The sequence below is a fragment of the Ruditapes philippinarum genome, unplaced genomic scaffold, assembly GCF_026571515.1.
Source record: "Ruditapes philippinarum isolate M1 unplaced genomic scaffold, ASM2657151v2 ctg11096_1_1_1_1, whole genome shotgun sequence".
Taxonomy (NCBI): domain Eukaryota; kingdom Metazoa; phylum Mollusca; class Bivalvia; order Venerida; family Veneridae; genus Ruditapes; species Ruditapes philippinarum.
Window position 1 is genome coordinate 1 of NW_026853639.1, and position 20,837 is coordinate 20,837.

The 20,837-nt window shown below is 31.6% G+C and overlaps 1 protein-coding gene across 1 annotated transcript; it reads right to left on the minus strand.

Moving 5' to 3' along the window:
• Nucleotides 1-3,087: 3,087 nt before the first annotated feature.
• Nucleotides 3,088-13,299, minus strand: LOC132737413 (uncharacterized; the record flags this gene model as incomplete). Its single annotated transcript, XM_060724698.1, has 7 exons — nucleotides 12,885-13,299; nucleotides 12,079-12,265; nucleotides 6,441-6,544; nucleotides 5,778-5,909; nucleotides 4,769-4,948; nucleotides 3,646-3,746; nucleotides 3,088-3,217 (listed from the first exon to the last, which is right to left on the minus strand). Coding segments are annotated over exons 1-7 (1,249 nt in total), but the record flags the coding sequence as incomplete, so codon positions are not given.
• Between the last annotated feature and the right edge of the window lie 7,538 nt (nucleotides 13,300-20,837).

Below are 20,837 nucleotides of genomic sequence, written 5' to 3' on the forward strand. Positions count from 1 at the left end.
CCCCTGCATGTGTATGTGCTTTTGCATGACCTTTCATAGTGATTTTAATGTATTTTAAATTGTTTCCATATTTATAATATAAGTCACTAAACTTTAAGCTACTAGGCTGCCGATTCTAAGTTGTTAGATTACCAACGTCAGGTTGCAAAGCTGACATCGATAGGCTGTTAGGATGTTAGGCGGCCTCCTCAGGATACTAGGCTACCAACGTTAGGCTTACAGGGCGTTAGGCAAACTCTTTAGGTCCAGGTCGTCAGCAATTTAGGCTTCGTCTTCCGACAGCGAGACAATGTGCCTCCTCAGTCAATTAGGCCATCAGACTGCCACCTCAGGCAGCCTGTCTCTTCTGCCATTTTACAGACACAATTGTACTAAACTATTTACAGAACAATGCCAATTTTGCAGTTTCATACAAATAGTAGAAAATTTTATAATCATCAATATGTACTTGCATAAGATCAGCTAAAAATCGAACGCTAAACAATATACATTTATTTACAAGATGAGTATTATCGCCGCCTTAATTGTAGCGCAGTTCCATATATAATAAATTCACTCGCTTTCAAATTGAGTAGGCAGATCTAATTAATATGATACAACAATAAAACTTAAGTTCAACATAAAATTACATCTTGCGACATTTAACGGTAGTGTTGCGACATTTAACGATAAGGGAAATTCGTGCGACATTTAACGTTAACCTTGCGACATTTAACGTCAAATGGTTTTGCGACATTTAGCGGCGTTGCGACATATAACGGCGCCACAGTGATGATTGTCAATGAATGGGATGATGAAATAAACATCTTAGATAATTCTTAACGAAATTTAAAAGTACAATTTTATAATAACTGGTTAGCAAAATTCAATCATTTGGCCCCTTTATACGTCAATATCACGGTCGATTTGGCTCACTTGAAGGTCTTGTCTAGCTTATTGTTGTGACAATCCAGTCTTAAAACGAATTTAGTTTTTCATATGTTTATACAAAAATAATATTATATGAAAATAAAAAGATAAAAAATGTCACTTACTGCAGAAAACTGAAAATAAAGAGAGAAAATGAATTAGATTTAGTGAAATTGCAACTATTAAAATATAACAATGGTGTATTTAATGTTTTTCAATTAACGATGGGTTAAAACTCGTATGTGGAAATAAATTTAAATATATTTGCATTCATGTAATAAGCGCGAAGCTGCTTTTTGTCACGTTAGTGGGTAATTTGAACCGTTACGCCATTATTTTTTTTAGAAACAATGCCGACTCGTAAACATTTTCAGTAGGGTTTGCAGTCTTAAAACTGAGTATTTAAATAATGTTAACATGCGGCATCGTTATAAAATCTGTATGAAATAACACTGTGTTGATCAATAAATGAAGTTTGGCGGTTTGTAAAGAATGTGAATTAAAAAAAATTGAAATATTCTATTAGATCTTCTTCCGCCTTTTCCTTTAGCCGGTACTTTAAACCACTATTTATCTAAATACACACCGAGCATCACACTAAAATCATCTTCATGATCATTATCAATATCATCGATAACATCACTACTACTATTAACAACAACAACATTTTTATATTCATCACAATAACACCCCATGATTGAGACCTTTATTATAGTCAATATTGCATCATCATCATCATCATCATCATCATCATCATCATCATCGTCATCATCATCATCATCATCATCATCATAACCATCATCATCATCAATAAGAACATCATCATCATCATCAATAAGAACATCATCATCATCATCATCAACAACAGCAACAACACCATCATCATCAACAACAACAACAACAACACCATCATCATCATCATCACCATAATCATCGTCATCATCATCATCACCAACATCAACAAAAACATCATCATCAACAACAACAACAACAACATCATCATCATCATCATCATCATCAACAACAACAACATTAACATCATCATCAACAACAACAACATAATCATCATCATCAACAAGAACAACAACATCATCATCATCATCAACATCATCTTCATCAAAAACAACAACAACATCATCATCATCATCAACAACAACATCATCAACATCATCATCAACAACAACAACAACATCATCATCATCAACATCACTATATTCAAATTTTACCGTTTTAGTTTGAAATAATTGTAAATTTATAATAATTGTAAATTTATTATCATTAATACAGGGTTTTTTTTGGTGGTGGTGTTGTTGTTTGTTTGTTTATCTGTTGTATCAAAAATCTTACCGTATTCTATCTCGTTGTTCATAAATGTTCATAAATTTCAAAATTATTACATTTCAGATGTATTATAAATGTTATGTAATTAATAAAAAATTAACATTGACATAAAATAACATGCAAATGTTTCTGAAATCTGAGATTATGTGAAATAATAATTCATTATACATCATTTTATTTACTAAATTTTAAATAATTCGTCGTTTTCTTTTCGGGTCAAAGGACACATCTTAAATAAAATAAACAACTGACCAACCAAAACATAAAATGCAATCTATATGCAGTAATTTTCATAATCATTATATCGCGTTTCTAATCAAGTTTAAAAGTCAAGTCAAATATATAGATATAATGCACCAGTCAATTGTATCAAATGCCTTCCCAACCGCATGGAATAGCGAGGTTTTCAAGTAGAAATGGATAAAAGACCCGAACTGCAAATAGGTTTTATTCCCTGCAATTCTGACTTAAAAATACGTCGGTCCGGCAGTGCAAAGACCGACCAAAGACAAAAATATCCGACACAAATTACACGAACATATTTTGCGAGTTGAATTCACTTGACTACAGCTCAATTGTGCTAACAGGATAAACCACTGTTTTAAATTAAGTATATAACAGTTTTATCCTTTCATGTAAGCAAGGTTTCCAGCTAGCTTACGAAACGTCGGTACTTCAACTCAAGTGCCTATTCGTGCCTAAAAATAATGCAAGGAAGGGCACCTGAGGTCTTCATCCACTAGTAAAACCGAAAAGCCAGATGAACTATATTGTGTTGGTGTGACTTAAAACCTAACCAAAATAATATATAACTGTTTCAAATCATTTCGGTATTACCTTTCGCTTCCATAGTGACAAGAGCACCAATGTTTGTTCCATCATGTTGTTTAGCATTAGTTGTCGGTGTCTGATCTATTGTACAATTCTTATACACTATTGACGCCTCCGTTCCTGCACTGTTCGAAACCTAAAACCCGGAATATATGTTTGAATCTTGAAAGAAATGAAACTGTCTGCATAATACACTAAATATCCGTTTTACCTTACACAGACATTAGCTTGTTACCGCTTTAAACGTATAGCATAGGTTTAATTAGAAAAGAAATAACTTATTCTTTATAACTTATAAATATAATGTGTTTTTTTGATCTATCTATGATTTCTCTATTACTCCTTGAAAAAAGAGCAATTGCAAAGCAATAATTTCTTTACAATATTCAGTGAGATATAAATACATGTACCATATTCACAAAAACAATAATATCCTCTACTTATTAAAAATAAAAAAATATTGTACATTCTTTTTAATTGTTTTAGGACATTTCGGGATGGCTTTAAAGTCTTAAACCTGACCGAGCATTATGTCAAAGAACATCCCAGTTTCTTACTACTCACAATACATGCAAATCTGTATGTCGGTGAGGCGTCCGTATTATAGACCACGGTATATTCGTATGTTGATGTTAGGTTAGCCATACAATAAACTTCTCCACCACCTGCAAAGTAGAAATATTTTGATTTAATATTATTACATACGAACAATGAGTATTCATTTTTTTATTAGTCAATTATTACATTTTAAAGGGACTCCACTGAGATTTCTGATATGAAGGACTTGACATTGTAAAGGGACTGCACTAAGATTTCTGATATGAAGGACTTGAAATACGTTTTTGAGATTAATGTTCCATTTGACGTGGGACTAGACCAATAACTTGTGTGCAAAGTTCAAATCATTCGCTCACTGCGTTTTTCCAGAATAATAAAGTACCTGCTACTGATTCAAGTAGTTCACGCGTGGTAACTGTACTAGAAGAGCTGGAAAGTTATCATTTGATGTGGGACAAGATGTTAACAAGTTAGTGAACAATGTAAACGCACAAAATAATAGTGAGTCTTGTATTGTAATATAGTTCACCTTGCCACAATAGAATATAATAATCATGAATGTTACTTGTCTTCTTATCAATTATCAGAGGAAGGCGGTGGCCTAGTGATGGCCAAGAGGCAAAGGGAAGGGGTCGCCTTCTGATGTCCTGTTAGTGGCCAATTTTCTATGGGTAAAGGTGTCTTATTGGTTAAGCACATGGTGTCAGCCTCTCATTCCAATAATCACGATTTCAAACTAAAATCGGGCTGCGACTATGTTCACTTATATGACACATTAACTGTTTAATTCCTGATATTGGAGAGCAGGTCAATTAAGATTCATGTATTCATCACACTAGAGATAATATAAATATGTTTACATATAAATGTGCTTTTAATTGTCACAAGAGCGCCGCATGCGGTGTTAACGCCCGCCCATTAAAAGTTCTAAGTTAAAAAGGGGAATAACTCCAAAAGTGTTGCTTTCAAAATTATACACATTGTCTTACAACAATGTTGATAACTTTTAAAATGTTTGAATAATTGGTTACATTAACGTTTTAACAAAACGGCGACGACGCTGCAGCAATCATAAAAAAATCGGGTTTTTTTCTTCGAAACTGAAGAGCTACAAAACGTATAACATTACTTGAATAAAGCATCTCAGATGGACATGTAGTATAATTAAATGTCATTGTTGTTCTGTTAGTACAAACGTCCCAGTAATCAACCGTGCCGGCACAAGTTTCCACACCTAGCGTATCAAGTGTGTAGTCCATCTTAGCCAGGAGAGAAGGGGAACAATATTGATTTGATGCTGATTCCGACCCTAAAGGTATATAAGAATAATAATTGTTTCTTAAATAATATCAGATATATGTGTAATTTCTTCTATAAATAGCATTATATACATGTCTTAATGGGAAAACATCGTGATTTTGTCAAAACATTAAAATTTGATATTCTAAAGTAAGAATTACTCTTACGAGCAATATTATAAGATCTATTATAATAATTGCTTTATATTAGAAGTTTTATTTTTACTAATCATTTTCATTCATTTGAATGCCATAAAACTTATGATCAGGTCAACAGGTCCTTCAAAATACTTTATGTGCTAAACTTGAAAGTTTTAAGGACGCCCAACAAGACAACATTAAACATGTTACAGACTCTGTTTGCCTTGGCCTGTTCATGTACGGTAGTGGTAAATGCAAGCAACCGTCCATGCCCCCTAGCACCGGCTTAAAGATTCTGTATGTTGTAATTAAGGTTGTAACCACACTTAAGTAAAATTTTATACATGTATATCTATATAATTATGATTCTAAAACAATTTTCAAACATCAAATAATATGTAAAATATGTACTGCAAATATTTGCCACATTATATGTAATCTTTAAAATATATGCATTCATTTCTTATTGAAAAATTTGACTTAGTTTTATAGAAAATAAATTTCTAATTACCTCCCTTTTTAATATGAAATGTAAATCCGGCAATATCTAAACAAATAATGCTTTTTTTAATCTTCACTTGAGCATTATATTTATGATATAAAACCATAAAAAAATTGAGTTATAGGATCTTTAAACAAATGAAAATGATGAAAGGTCAATTTAATTCACCTCATACCAAATGTAATTCTGAAACTAACCTGATTTGACCATGAAATGAAATTCAGCAGTTGGTACAGCAGTTGAACCACATATATTTGACTTTCCGGTAATGGTACCGTCAGTATCTGATTTGACACGCTCGTCTCCGCTTCCGCCAGAATCAAGTTGGTCTAAAAATAGAACATCAATTCTATAGGCTGAAAAAAATCTAAAATGTTTGTTGTTAGTAGTGAGGTGGTTTTTTACCTTTTCTGCGGAAACCTCTGTAAAAACATTTATTACTTTAACTAATAAGTTATTATTTATAACTTTTTACTCATAGTTGATTTATTAACTTGATGCTGACGTGGATTTTCATTTTCAAGTCGAGTGACTCTTAATAGATTGTGTACTAATTGCGTTGGTGTATTCGTGGTCTAAGTCAAGGATTCTTATCCGATGTATAAGGGAATAGCAGATGTTTTAGGATTCACTAAAGTATTTATATATCATGTTAGTTGAGAGACTTTAGTATTAACCCCAGTGAATTGATACAGACTTACGCATATTTATCTGTAAAGATGAAAATATTGATAAAATTAAATTAAAAAATAGAAAGTTGTATTGGTTATACATGTAGATGTAGTGAAATGACTCATATAAAAGTATCGATAAGCATGTGACTGAATTGTAATAAAATAGGAGAGTAAATGGAACCTCACCATGTTTTTGGTAATAATAATACGAATTGTCTGTGACCTTTGTCATCTCCAGGCAAACAAATGAGGTCCAAGTTCCACCTACATGACTAAACGTATCTGTGGACCTAAAATTTAGCTAAACTTGTGCACCAATATCTAAACATCGATCATAAAAATTTGAAAAGAAATTAAGACAAACAAGGTACCTTTATTTAGTATTATGTACAGTTTAATGCCATACTGTGCAAAACTTTTATTAGAAAAGTAAAAAATAAACCAACACAGCTATCCTTAAATTGTTAAGGCCCTGTTTGATTGAGTATCTATGTTCTTCCACCAATGATCCCTAGCGATGACTTTAGCGGAAATAAAGATAAAGATTTTCATGTGACATTGTCACGTAGGAAGAATTGTTACACGAAGGATTGATATCTTATAATAATAACTTGTCAGGAGTTCTTATGATAACTGTCACGGACTTCTTGGAAAACGATACGGATTATGTCGGAAAACTTTATTGTAACACTGGAGAAAAACACGTAAATAATGGTAATTTTTAACTTTAAATGGGTAGTTTGAGGTGCAAAATTAAACTTTCGTGATTTAGCTTGCCTTACATATTGTATTATGTGTCAGAAAAAAAATTATAATCAATTTTTCATCGCCTCTTATTTAAAATCTGGTAGTTTTGAGTAAAATTTCCAAATTACTTGCTCATTCGTACATATTGACCTTTTCATTTGTGATCTTCTTCGTTGCCATACTAAATTACCTAATTATAATGGAAAGTTGCAAGCGTAAAGTCCAGGCTGATAAATTTATACCCGATTTTCAAATGTCACTGAGCTCTGCTTGTGATAACTCTGTGGCATTTGAAAAATAGGGCATAAGCTTGTTAGAACTGGCCTTTGTTTGCAACTTTTCATTATAATTAGGTTATTAAGAGGCGATGAAAACTGGACTTAAAAGCTTTTTTCTGACACATAATACAACATCTATGGCAAACTTAATCACCAAAGTTTAATTTAGCGCTACAAACTCCTTTTTTTCAAGATAAAAATTCCAATTTTTTCACGAGTGTTTCTTCGGTATATAAGAAGGTTTTCGACGAAATCCGTAACGTTTTCCAGGAACTCCGTAAAGTAATCATATAAACTTCTGGCAAGCTATCATTAAATGTAAGAGTTGCTCCGGTTACTTTGTGTCCAGCTTAATTAAGTGGAGGAAGAATTCAGATGTCCTTACACCCACTCCCCCTTTAAAAAAATTTTGTGGGGTTTAAAGCGGGCACCCGAGAAAAACCCCCATCTCTACAAAGTGGGCGGATAGTTTCAATAAAATTTTCAAAAAAATAAATAATTCATATGAGATTAAAAACCCCAAGGCAAAGAGGGGAAGTTTAATTTAATGTCACCCCGACATTAGCCTCTCGGAGGAAACCTTAAATAAAGGGGCAGACACGTTTTTAAAAGGTATTGCAATTCAAATAAATAGAATAAAAATTATGTGTAAAAAATTTTAATAATCAAAAAATTCCCCCCCTAAATCAAAATAATTTTGAATCCAAGCTTTCCAATTCCCCTATTTAAAAAGGGTTTTAAAAATTCCATTTTTTTTAATACTCCCCCTTTTCAGCGTTAATTTTGTCGGCCAAATTAAAATTTCACCGCAAAAAATTGGGTCCAACGCCCAGGGAACTCAAAATCTGCGGCCATTGCATCCGCCCCCCTTGAATGATAAAATGAATATTTTATTTTTATAACTTTTCACGATTTTTCCAATATGAGCTGTTTTGATAAATTAATTAAAAATTAAAATTAAAAAACTAAAATGAACCATAATGATAACTATTTTGAAAAACCCCCTTTCCCCGGGAAAAATTGAGTAAGGGGTTTGGGAAAAAAAAAAGCAGAAAGTCAAAAGTTAAAAAAGGTTTTAAAAAAGGGGCAAAAGCCAATATCAATAGACCTTTCAGAATTTTAAAAAAGGGATACATGTCCCATCCCTAGTGTTGGGCCTTTTACTGGTGGGCCCAAAAAGGTAATATTTTTGTTTAAAAACGGGGGTTTTTCGGGGTTAAAAAAGGTGAAATTCCCCCCTTTGTCCCCATGTTTGTTTTCATTTTAAAATCTTTTTTAAAAAAAGTAAAAGAGGAGCCAAATTCATATAAAACCAAACAAAGCTCTCATTGTAAAAATGATGAACCATTTGAAAGTACACTTCTAGGTTTCTATTTTAAGGACAATTATAAACAAAAAATAAAAATGATAACAAAAAGAATATTTACCTTGAATGTGCTACATTTCTGAAGACCAAAACAGTATGTTGCAAAGTTTTACGCACATTTCATGAATGGCAAAATCTTTTTAAAGTCTGTTTTAGTGCCTACAAAAGCTATTTTTTACAAAAAAAACTTTAAAAAAACACAAATCTTAGGAAAGTAGTTTATCTGACCTTCACTTTGGACAGACTTTGTGAAAACAAACATGGCTGACAAAGCGGAATCACTTTAAAGGTACATATAATATTCTTCCTAAAAGTTTTGTTGGTTTTCTTTCTATAAATTTCCCAAATTAAATTAAATTCAATTTTTTATTTGCATAAAATTTTCCAATGGTTCATCCCAAAAATTTACACAACTGTATGGGGGATTTTAAATGTAAATTTGGGGAAAGTAAAATTTTAATTTATAAAGTTAAAAAAGCTGAAAGATAAAACAAAACATTTAATAAATTGATTAGTAAATTTAAATAAACTTTTTGTCTTATTTAAATTTTTCTTTTGTATTATTTTACAATAATCAAAACCAAACAAATGCAAGAAAGGTTTTGTTTAAAAAGGTTTAAAAAAACAAAATTTAAAAAACTCATTTTAAAAAAAGGGGGAAAAAATCCCAATATTTTTTTCATTACTTTTATTTTTTAAACCCTTTATTTTAAATTTTAAAAATTTTCCTTATTTTTTTTAAAAAACCCTACCCCGGGAGTATTTAATAATAAATTTAAATTTGTTAAAAATTAAAAAGGCCCCAAAATGCCCTTTTTAATATTTCGGCAAAATGCGTTTTTTTATTTTTCCTCTATAAAAAAGGGCAAAACTATAAAAAATAAATTATTCTTTTTCAATCCCTACTTATATTTACATTTTTGTACTTTATTCTAAGTTTTCTGTAAATTATTTAGGGCCCTTCCCTCTTAAAAATTTTAAAGAAAAGATTGTAAAGGGGGAACATTTTAAGCCTAAAAAATGCAACTGTGATTTGTTTTAAGTAACTTGAAAAAAAATTTTCCCCGTAAAAAAATTTTTTTTTAAATTAAAAAATATTTTTTCAAATTTTTGGGGTAAAGTTACGAAGTTCGGGAAATAAAACTGTTGAATTTTACTGATCATAGTTGATTAATAACCTTTAAAATCTGTAAATTTTTGTTACAAATAAATTTTTCCCATAGGTAGGAAAAACCTGTTTCATCTAGAATGTTCTTAACATTTTTTTAGACCCATTTATTTACTGGATTACCATTAAAATCATGCTTCATAAATACTTTATACATAAGAGAATCTGTGTTTGACATTATCTTAAACCAATATTTAATCATTCTTATCTTACGCATAAAAATATAGTGGAAGTCTTCCAAATTCACCATATAATGTAACATTTGATGTTTGTGTTCGTACTTGTAAAGTTTGTTTTTTAAAAATTTCATGTGAACCTTTTCAATAATCTGGTGCCTTATGAAAACCCCACACTTCACAACCATAAATTCAAAATAGAGCAAACCATCGAATCAAAGAGTTTAATCTTTTTCAGAAATATTAAAAGATACAACATCGAATAATGAATTAAGAGAATACAATGCTCTTTGTGCTTGTTTGTTGATAATGATTTCTGAGCTTGATAAAAACATCCGTTAGAAGATAACGTTACACCTAAATATGTAAAAGTACGTACAATATTGAGCTTACAATTGTTATAAAATACTTCAAAATGTTCTGGATAATTTCCCTTTTTAAAAAACCATAGCAACTGTTTTATCAATGTTAACTGTTATACCCCATTTGTTACAATACACAAGTAAATTATTTAACAATCGTTGAAGCCCTTCAGAAGAATATGACATTAAACACAGTGTCGTCCGCAAAAAAGTAATAAGAAAACTTTCAGTTCCTCTAAACAAAACGAATCTATTGTGTCATCAAGAATACATTGATACATATCATTTATGAAAAACAGAAATAATAAAGGCGATAAAGGCTCGCCTTGTTTAACACCTTTTACACTATCAAAAACTTTCAGAACACATACCATTAACACGTACACAACTTTTTCACATTTTCATACATTTTTTGCAACATTTTAACAAATTTTGTCGAAGCACCTGATTCTAATAACTTTAACCATAAACCATTTCTATATACAACATCGAAAGCTTTCTTAAAATCAACAAAAGCACAGTATAACTTTCTTTTTCGAGGGAGATAACTCTATCTATAATCGAAGTTAGAACAAAAATGCAATCAATTGTGCTTTTGTTTTTTCTAAAACCATATTAAAAATCAGATAATAATTCATTTGATTCTGCCCATGAGCGAAGCCTTGTATCTAGCAAAACTGAAAATATTTTTGAGAAAATACTAGTGAGAAGTAATACCTCTATAATTGTTAACATCGTTTTGGTCACCTTTTTTTGGAACAGGGACAATCACACCTTTGCCCAACTAACTGGATATATACAATTTACATACATATGATTAAAAAGTTTACATAATAATGGGCTAACAAATCTTTACTGTCAATAAACATTTCAGGAATTAAACAATCAATACCCCGCTTTTTCCCCGCTTTAATGTCGACATTGCTTTAAGAACTTCTTCTATAGTAAATGATTTATCGAGCAGCTCTACATTAGTTACGTTGCTATTATTAGACAAAATATTCTCAACATCATCATTCGAAAAATCTAAATCATCCGAAAAAATGTCTTTAAAATGATTAAAAAATTCCTCCGAACTTATATTATTGTTTTTTTTGATTTTTTAGCTTTTAAATTATTTACTTCTTTCCAAAACTGCTGTGGTTGTGTGGAAGCTAATTTATGCAAATTATTTTTTTTTGATTTGCCTTAAATTTCGTTTTAGCCTTACGTTTGGTGTAACGGTAAATGCGTCTTTTTTCAAGAAGAATGTTACTGTTATTAGTAGATCTATTGCTTTTGTATAACTTCGTGGCTGAACGAAATTCACGTCTAGCCGTCTCGCATTCTTGCGTAAACCACGGGCTTTTAAATTTGCGTTTACGATTAGAATTTGACACATTTACTGACCTACCGAAAACGCTATATGCACATTTGTAAAGGATATCTGCAAATTGATCTACTCCAGAATTTATGTCTGTATTGGAAAAAATAATATTATCAACAATACTTTCTAGGTTATTTTTTTCTAGGTCAATTAAATTTTTATACTCTAAGCATTTTGCATTACTCCACACGATTTTGTCAACAAAGGTGTCCTTACCTAAGGACTTTTCACAATGATTTTTATACACAAATTTATCTGTATAGGTGCATGGTGAGAACATGGATTCATGTCATGAACAATAAAATCTTCAATGTAATGAAAAAAGTCACATGACATTAAAACATAATCAATTAGGCTATACCCAACGTTTGACATAAACGTATAACTGCCTACACCCGCATCATCACCAATACGGCCGTTAACGATTTTTAAGTCACTACATAAACATATATCTAATAACTTATTGCCCGAGTAATTTACAGTCTTGTCCATAGAAAATCTAACAGGGAGGTTATAGGTCATACTGTCAAATTCATTATTTTCTAATACTGTTATATATTTTTCAAAATCACAAGAATTTTGCAAAAAATCAATACGCTCTCCGCACCTAGAGTTTAAATCACCAATGACTGACACTTTACCCAATGCTTGGAATTTCCTAATTTTACTTTCTAATAATTCAAAAAATCCTATTTCATGAGACAAAAAATACACAGAATTACTAGGTGGTATATACACAAAACATATGTATAGATCATTATCAAACGCAAAAAACATCTTTACATAACTTGATCCATATAAAACCAGAGTTATCACTTTCAATTAAAGAAATTCCGTTACTTAAACTATTTTTATAAAAAAGACAAACACCACCGTGTCCTCTTCTTGAACCTATACTCGCATGTCTTGGAACAGAAATTGATGAATATCCATTTAATGAAAAGTTTTCGATAGTTTTTTGCCATGTTTCACTTAAAAAGATTACATCATAATCCAAAACAAAATTCAAAAAGTCATCGTCACTTATACATGTATTTAAACCTTCTATGTTCCAAGAAACAATGCTTAACGTGTCATACTTTTCTCTGCTTTCCTATTGAGAACTGTCACCTGTATATATGATGTTATTGATGTATAATTTATCTCTAACCAAAACGGCTTTTTTACCTGCCTTTCTAGCCTCTAACATCACGGGGATGAGTTCTTTGCGTCTATCCTTAATTTCTTGCGGGTACTGATCAGTCACATTGTACGGAGTCATCTGTAGTTTAGCACCTTTAAGCGCATCTTTAATCAAAAATTTTGAATCATTGTCAAACTTGGCAACAATAGGTCTTGTTTTTCCACTGGTAAACTTGCCAATTCTGTGCGCTCTGATTATATTAATACGGGATTTTGGGTTATCTATTTTCAAAACCTTTTCACAGAAAACAAACACCTTTTCAGCACATTTTTCATTTGATAGGCTTGAACTAGGGTTTGGTTCTTCATCACTCGGACTATCGGTGTCAGAGAAAACAGGATCAGACGAAAATCCCTCAGGGATTCCAAAAAGAGTAAATTGTCCCGCATCGAGCGACATTTAAGGTCCAAAATAGATTCAGCGACGGTTTCACTGTCGGATTTCAGCTTTCTATTTTCAGCCGTAAGTACATCAACGCCGGTTCTAAGACTTGATATGTTTTTGTTTGTTTACATTAGAGCTAGACATAACTTTATCGTACTGGTCACTCATAAAACTCTGACTGTGTTCCATATCGGTAATCTTTTGCTCCATATTGTTCAAGCGGTCCGTTATCTTATTCACGCTTGCTTGTATTGAAGAAAGTTGACCTAATTTAGAGTCCATGCTATCTAAACGCTGTATTATACATTGTAACATGTCAACATTCATCGTCGGAGTAGGGGGTGGGGGTTGTTGAAGAATCGGAGAAGTCTGTGGGTTCATGTAATACGTTGGTGATGAATACATAGGAGGGATGGGAGGCAACATAAATGATTGACCAACTTGACTTACATTTGGCTGGGTTGAATTATTTGGAAAGTTTGTGTTGGTCGCCATTTTTCGTTTAGGCGCTTTGTTATCGGTAGCCGGCGATATGTTGTCCTTTTTGCGTTTTCTTGTCATAAGTTAAGCGAAAATGTAACATTCAAAAGTACCTCAGCATGAAACGAATCAATTCCAACAACAAATAACAATCCATTTAACATCCAGACACACTATTTTATTATTTTTTTTAATTTTTTCTCAGAATTCAAAATTTTCATGTCCGCCATTGAGCATGCGCAGTAGCAACCCTATAGATATGGTAAATTATGTCTTATAATGCTGTAAAAATAGATTAAGAGCATGTTATGTGCCGATAATCATATAAAGAAAATAGCGTTTATTATGAAATAATTTATGATAAAGATAGCGAAAATTAATGAAAAACAAATCAATACAATTCTCTATAACTGTACTAATTGACGAATACAAAAGAAGCATAAGATGGTTAAGGAATAAGGCTAGTGAATAATAATTTGGAAACTCGAGTAGGACACCAAAAAATAAAAATAAAAATTAAAAGTCTTTGACTTTCAAGAATGTTCACAGAGAGTTAAAGACACTGGGCCATAAAATTGATAAACATCAATACAAAGTCTTACTTTCGACTCGATGCAAATGGCGTGATAACCCAACAAGGGATGTTAAATACCACTAATAATTTTCGACTGTAAGAGGTCTCCTAGAGACCACAAAGATTCATAAGGACTCTCGGTGTCAACACAAACAGCTTTTAACAAATAAAAAGCATTTTAGAGGCTTAATGGGCCTTTAAAGTACATCTTTATTGAAATAATGCACTTTTAATGCAGTTTATATTAAGTGATTCAAAGTAAATACATACAGTAGATACATGAATTTTAATTATAGATGCTAATACGTGTACATAGTCAAAAGATCAATAAATGTAACTAGGCAAAAAATAGCTTAAAGATTTTAAGATCTTCAAGTTCAGCTGAATGAAAGTGACCATATGCCCAACCAAAGGTTTATGGCGAGTGAACAAGTGAATATCAAAATAGGTTTTCATTTTGCCATAGATCCATTTGATTAAATAGTTTACTTCCCATAAACAATAAATAATGCACATATCCAATTTAAATTTCTGTTAATGTCTATTAGAATATACCTCTAACGCTCAGTTTATAAAAAGAGTGGGGCAGTCTTTTTATATTTTAGAAAGATTTATAATTTCATCGTTTTTCAATATCAACTGTTGCTCAAACTCTATTCAAACAGTCAATCTTTTGAAATATAAAGTCAATTCAGCTCAAATTGACAATGAAAATATGAGCATAATGCCACATATATATCAAAACATAGACTATTATAGTGTGGTTATTGACCAATATTTGATACTGGAAAATGTTTAGAATAAAATATAAATCTGCTTAAAATATAAAAAGACTGCCCCACTTTTTTTTAGTATTGAACGTTACAGGTAATTACCGATAGATATTTAGAAATTTCATGGGACCACGCGAATTATTTATCGTTCATGCGAAATATTTTATAAAATTGAAAGGAATAATGGCAACATGTAAACTTAATTTGACTTTTACCAGTTGACTCACTTTATACTCTTGGATGGGCATAATGTCACTTTAATTCTTGGTCGGACTTTTTAAATGAAAAAAAATATAAATATAAACAACAAAACATTCAATTACATATGGTACAATATAATGGTTATGACGTCTAAAGCTTAAAGGTTTACTCATACTCATGCATTATTATTTAACGTTAAAAAATGCAATTGAAATTTGTTTATTTATGTAATCTATGTATTAAATGAGGTTTCAGTCTATATCCAAATATCGTATCAAATAATGTAAAGATTTTTCTTTTCAGTCAAGACGATTTTAACAACTTAATCAAATATAATTTCTATATCAAAATGGAAGCAATAATATATTATGGCGAATACATTTTACAAAATCATCTATGTTTAGTAAACAATCATTTGGATACTGCAATAGTTCAATACGTTGTATAAATAAAATAATTTGTGTATTCATATTGAATAATAGTGTACCCGGTCCGTTTTATCGTTCCTTTCATTCTAGGTGAAAATCAGGTACACACATCAAATAAATGAAGTGAACCAAAAAGATATTTCAATAAAAATGCTTTCTGTTTATTATACTGTCTTTCGGTTAAATAGAGATCTTTGTGTTAAAAGGATGGAGATGTAAAGCGCTCACAGCTAGAGATTGCTAATTTTGCGGTATTTATCAATAGACGTCTAAATATTTGAATAGGTTACAAATATATTTATTGATCAGGTCAAAGGTACTGTCAGGTTAGTCAATGTAAATCACAATATTTCTTTACACATCGTATATTATACAAGATGCATTCAAACTGGGATTGCGCGCCTAGCTGCGTTTGAAAATATAGCATGCAAATTTGATTTATTTGCTATGCTGACTGCAACAGGAAACATCAAGTTTCATAAAATAAAAACGCCTTCCTTACAACTAGGATTTCAAAACATAAAAATGAACAGATTTAGATCCAACAGAAAAGAATATTGCAAGCTAGTGCGTTCGTCTGTGCGACTTTACATTAAAAGAAAGCAAAAAAAACACAAATACTCATTCGGGATATTTCAAAATGATTTTACATGTAGTCGGGGTGTTTCAAAATGATATTTTAACGACATATATTTATATTTCATAGAATTAAAGGAGTTGTCTCTCTTTATAATAAAAAAGGGATCCATGCTGTTCGCTATAAGTTTCTCTACTTGTTATAGGGTTTGTAAGCGATGCGCAGGCTGGTCTGGATCCATGCTGGTCGCAAACCCATTATGTTGGTTTTGTCGTGACACGGCTCAAATTATTTCATAACAAAAGGGTGTTGCTCTGAAGAGGTTGTAGGTATATCACATTCTTTCTTTGAATACTAAAAAACTGAAATATCAATAAACAAAAGTATACACTGAGATAGGTTCTCTTGAAAGTAATAGAAAAAATATTGCGTGCTAATGAAATTGTTGATAACAAATAGAGTACTTGGGAATAACAATCATATAGTTTGTAGATTTTAGTATAATATGATTACTTTGTGACAGAGTGTGTGCCATCAACAAATTGAACATCTACACAAAAATTCTCACATACAAAATTTATTTGTCTGCATTATCTACTGACAGCTTTTGATTTGTTTATCTTTTAATATTTGAACAAAAAGTAATATGAATTTAGTAGTTACTGGAGATAAACAAACTGGTTTTTACCCTACTTATTTATAAATCTCATTTTTCCTTCTTTCTATAATCGTCTTTATTATTATTATTATTATCATCATCATCATCATCATCATCATCATCATCATCATCATTATTATTATTATTATTATTATTATATTCCCCCAGACCCAAAACATAAAAAGTAAAAGATAAAAAAGATGGACCTTGACGTCGTTTTCCGCATCATTTCCAAGATAAATATTTTTCGATTCGGAAAGAAAAGAAAATATCCGTAAGTATTTTATTTTTGTAACAATTTCTTTGGGATAAGCACAAGTCTAAGGGGGGGGGGGAATATAAGCTTGTCACAGAATATTGAATCTTCTTCAGTATATGAGCCGTTTCATCAAACACTTTCTATAACTTTTAAAGTTGGCTGTATTAGAGCGGACTTCCGTTGCAAGCTTTTTCGTTTTCTTGCATTTTCTCATCGTCGCCATGATTAAAAAGTCAGGTTTACATCAACCGGGAAAACGGCAGGCAAACTCCTACCTAAATATGTTTATATTTTTCTAATTTATGGCGTATATCTTACATTTTTCGTCAATTGTCAATTCTGTAACCAGTTCCAAGTCGAAAATTTCTGACTACAGTTTAAAGCAGATTTCAGAACTGTTTGTACATTCGCAGCAAAATGCCTTCCGTTCTCTTTCTGTTATTATGCTAACCATGAAAAACATTTTTATTTACTATACGATGTACCTCCATATTCAGAAACTCATGCAGAAATAATTTTTACTCGCTGCGCTACTGTACAAGTGATCTTATTTGCTCTTTATTCATTGATCTTTCACGGTAATGATTGGAAAAAAAATTATTAGTGTCATGAAACAATACTAATGATGGACTTCAGAGCGACAAGCAGAATCCCTGAAAATAACGCTCAATACGGCAAAATTGAAAATGTTGCAGGCTCTGTTTGACCGAGCCTGTTCATTGACGATACTGGAAAATGCAATCTTCCGTCCACGACCCCAAGATCCAAGTCTTCATACCCTTTGCAGTAAAATGAGTTTTATTCTATTTCAGACTGGATAAAATCAAGCTGACATATCTGTTAGATCGATGCAGGGTAAACTTTAAATATAGACGAAATCGGAGAACAAAATAATGAACATGCACATTTAGGAACACGTCCATTTGTATGCTGTGAAAAGTGTTACGCCTTAACGCGACAAGTGAGAGATGCTTACCGTATTACCATACATATACTAAGTAAAGAACGGGTAGCCATGCCTTAGTATGATAGATTCAGCTTTTAACACAGTGGCACTCGTTGATGAATTTTTTTTTTACATTCTTTTTTTCAATACCCAAGGAAACCGTCTTTCGTGGACTGGATAGAATTTCGTTCCTTCAGAACAATAAAGACTATTAATTTTATTAGAACATTTATTTCTGTTGCTTATCAGTCATCCCAGGTTTGCCAAACAACTCATCAATATACATTGTAATGAGGGAAAGAGAACGGAATATTTTAAAATTGTTTAATAAATAGAGTGTCATTAGTAATGCAACTAAGTGACAATACTATCACGTATACAAGACAAAAGTTCCAAGTTATATGTAATGATATTAAGATTGTTCTACATAAAGAACAAAATCTAACTGATGATAAAAGTGCTTATAGTATAATCACAATGTATATCCAGTAACGCAGGAATGTGCAAATAACGCAAGAATTATGCAAACGTAACGAATAATTGTGCAATTAAGTGGCTAAAACGAGCACCGCGATAAACAAATGGACAATTTTTTTATTGTACACCAAATTAGAAGAAATGAATTAGCGCATACGGTTGCTAAGACCTTATACTTTAATAAACCTCATCAAAATAAATTCCATGAAAATGTTTATTTTTCAAGATCATTCGTGAAAATTACGACCTGACTAGCGTATTGATGGCGACTTTTAGTTTCGTTGATATCTTTAGATGCAATAACACACATTACTTTATGTTTCGTGCATGCAATGTTTTTATTCGAGTAACTCAGTGACAGTACCAGCACAGTACTTGCAAAATAAATGTGCACTACAATCATAAAAAATAAAAATTCAGTACCATAAATGCATGTCTACGGTGGCACAAAGGTGACATGTGTGTGATTTTATTTATTTCGTGCGCACGAGATACTATGTCCTTGCCACGAGTTACAAAGTCGTAGTTACGAGATAGTTAAGTCTTGGGAACGACATACTATGATACGAAGTCGTAGGAACGAGATAATTAAGTGATGGGAACGAGATACTATGTCGTGGCCACGAGTTACTTAGTCATGGGAACGAGATAGTTAAGTCGTGGGAACGAGATACTATTAATCATCATTATCACAATACTTCTGCTCATGATTACCACCATCATCAAAATCATCATCATTATGCAATCCACATATTTCTGCTAATAATAGCCTTCATCAATTTAATCATCATCATGACAATCAAATACTTCTGCTAATAATTATCATCGTCAACTTAATCATTATCATATTGTAATCCACATATTTCTGCTAATCATAACCATCATCAATTTAATCATCATCATGACAATCAAATACTTCTGCTAATAATTATCATCGTCAACTTAATCATCATCACAATCAACATATTTCTGCTCATCATCACCATCATCAATATAGTCACATACAGCTGACTAAATGAAAATGTTCTTAAAATCATGAACACATCTTTAAGTAAAATGGTCAGTCACAGATTAGTTTATCCAGCTGCTTATGATTACCATCATCAACTTAATCATCATAATCATCATCACAATCATTATATTTCTGGTCATCACTACCATCATTGATATTATCATCATCATCATCACCATCAAATAGATCTACTCATCATCACCATCATTAATATAATCACATAAAGCTGACTTAATGAAAAAGTGCTTTAAATTATGGACACATTTTTAAGTAAAATGTTCACTGACAGATTCACTGGCATTATCAGATGCTACAAAGTGGTGAATGCTCAAATTATAACATGATACATATATAAAATCGCACGAAAAATCGTGGCTATGCTTTCATGACTGTTCTGCTAGGCGCTGTGCCGTAATTGGACTGGCATATCGATGTGGTGGTATGTGTGTATATATTCTCTCATTTCTATAACAATTTATCTGCACACTTGTATCTTTATCTCATCCCACGCAGGGGAGAGTATAACTGTATTGAATTTTATTATCTCCCTTTATATATACTTTATCTTTCTAAATTCATTGTATCCTACGGATCTACTTGATCTTACGGGATCCAGTACAAAATATGTTCATTGTTGTTTTATAAATCCTTGAAATGTTGTTTGTGATTCTTAATAAAAAGCAACTTGTGCAAAATAAGCTTTTTCTCCATTTTCAGTAAACAATTTATATATCTAACAACAGTTCACGCTAATAGTTTTACGTTTCGTGACGGATCTACATTCACAGAACCTTTTAGACGTGCTAGTCGCTAATGTTATGAATGTATTATGGAAGAAAAAAAATAAAAATCGATAAACATGAATCATCAAGACATTCTTTAAAAGTTATGCTGTTTTACTATTTGTTATTCGTGATCAATAAATTAAGAGAATATGCTGTCTTATCTATTAGATTATCCCCATTCAGTAACCGAAGCGACCGATATCGATTTTCGATTTCATTAGAAGCAAAGGGGAAACATATATACTTGGAAAACTATAATAACTTTCAAGAGAATATTTACTATCAGTGGTCCAGTTTTGGCGACTCATTCAATGTTGTTTTACTAGAAAACCGGCAATTCATTCGAAAATGAACTGCCAACAAATAGTTAGACACCATCAACA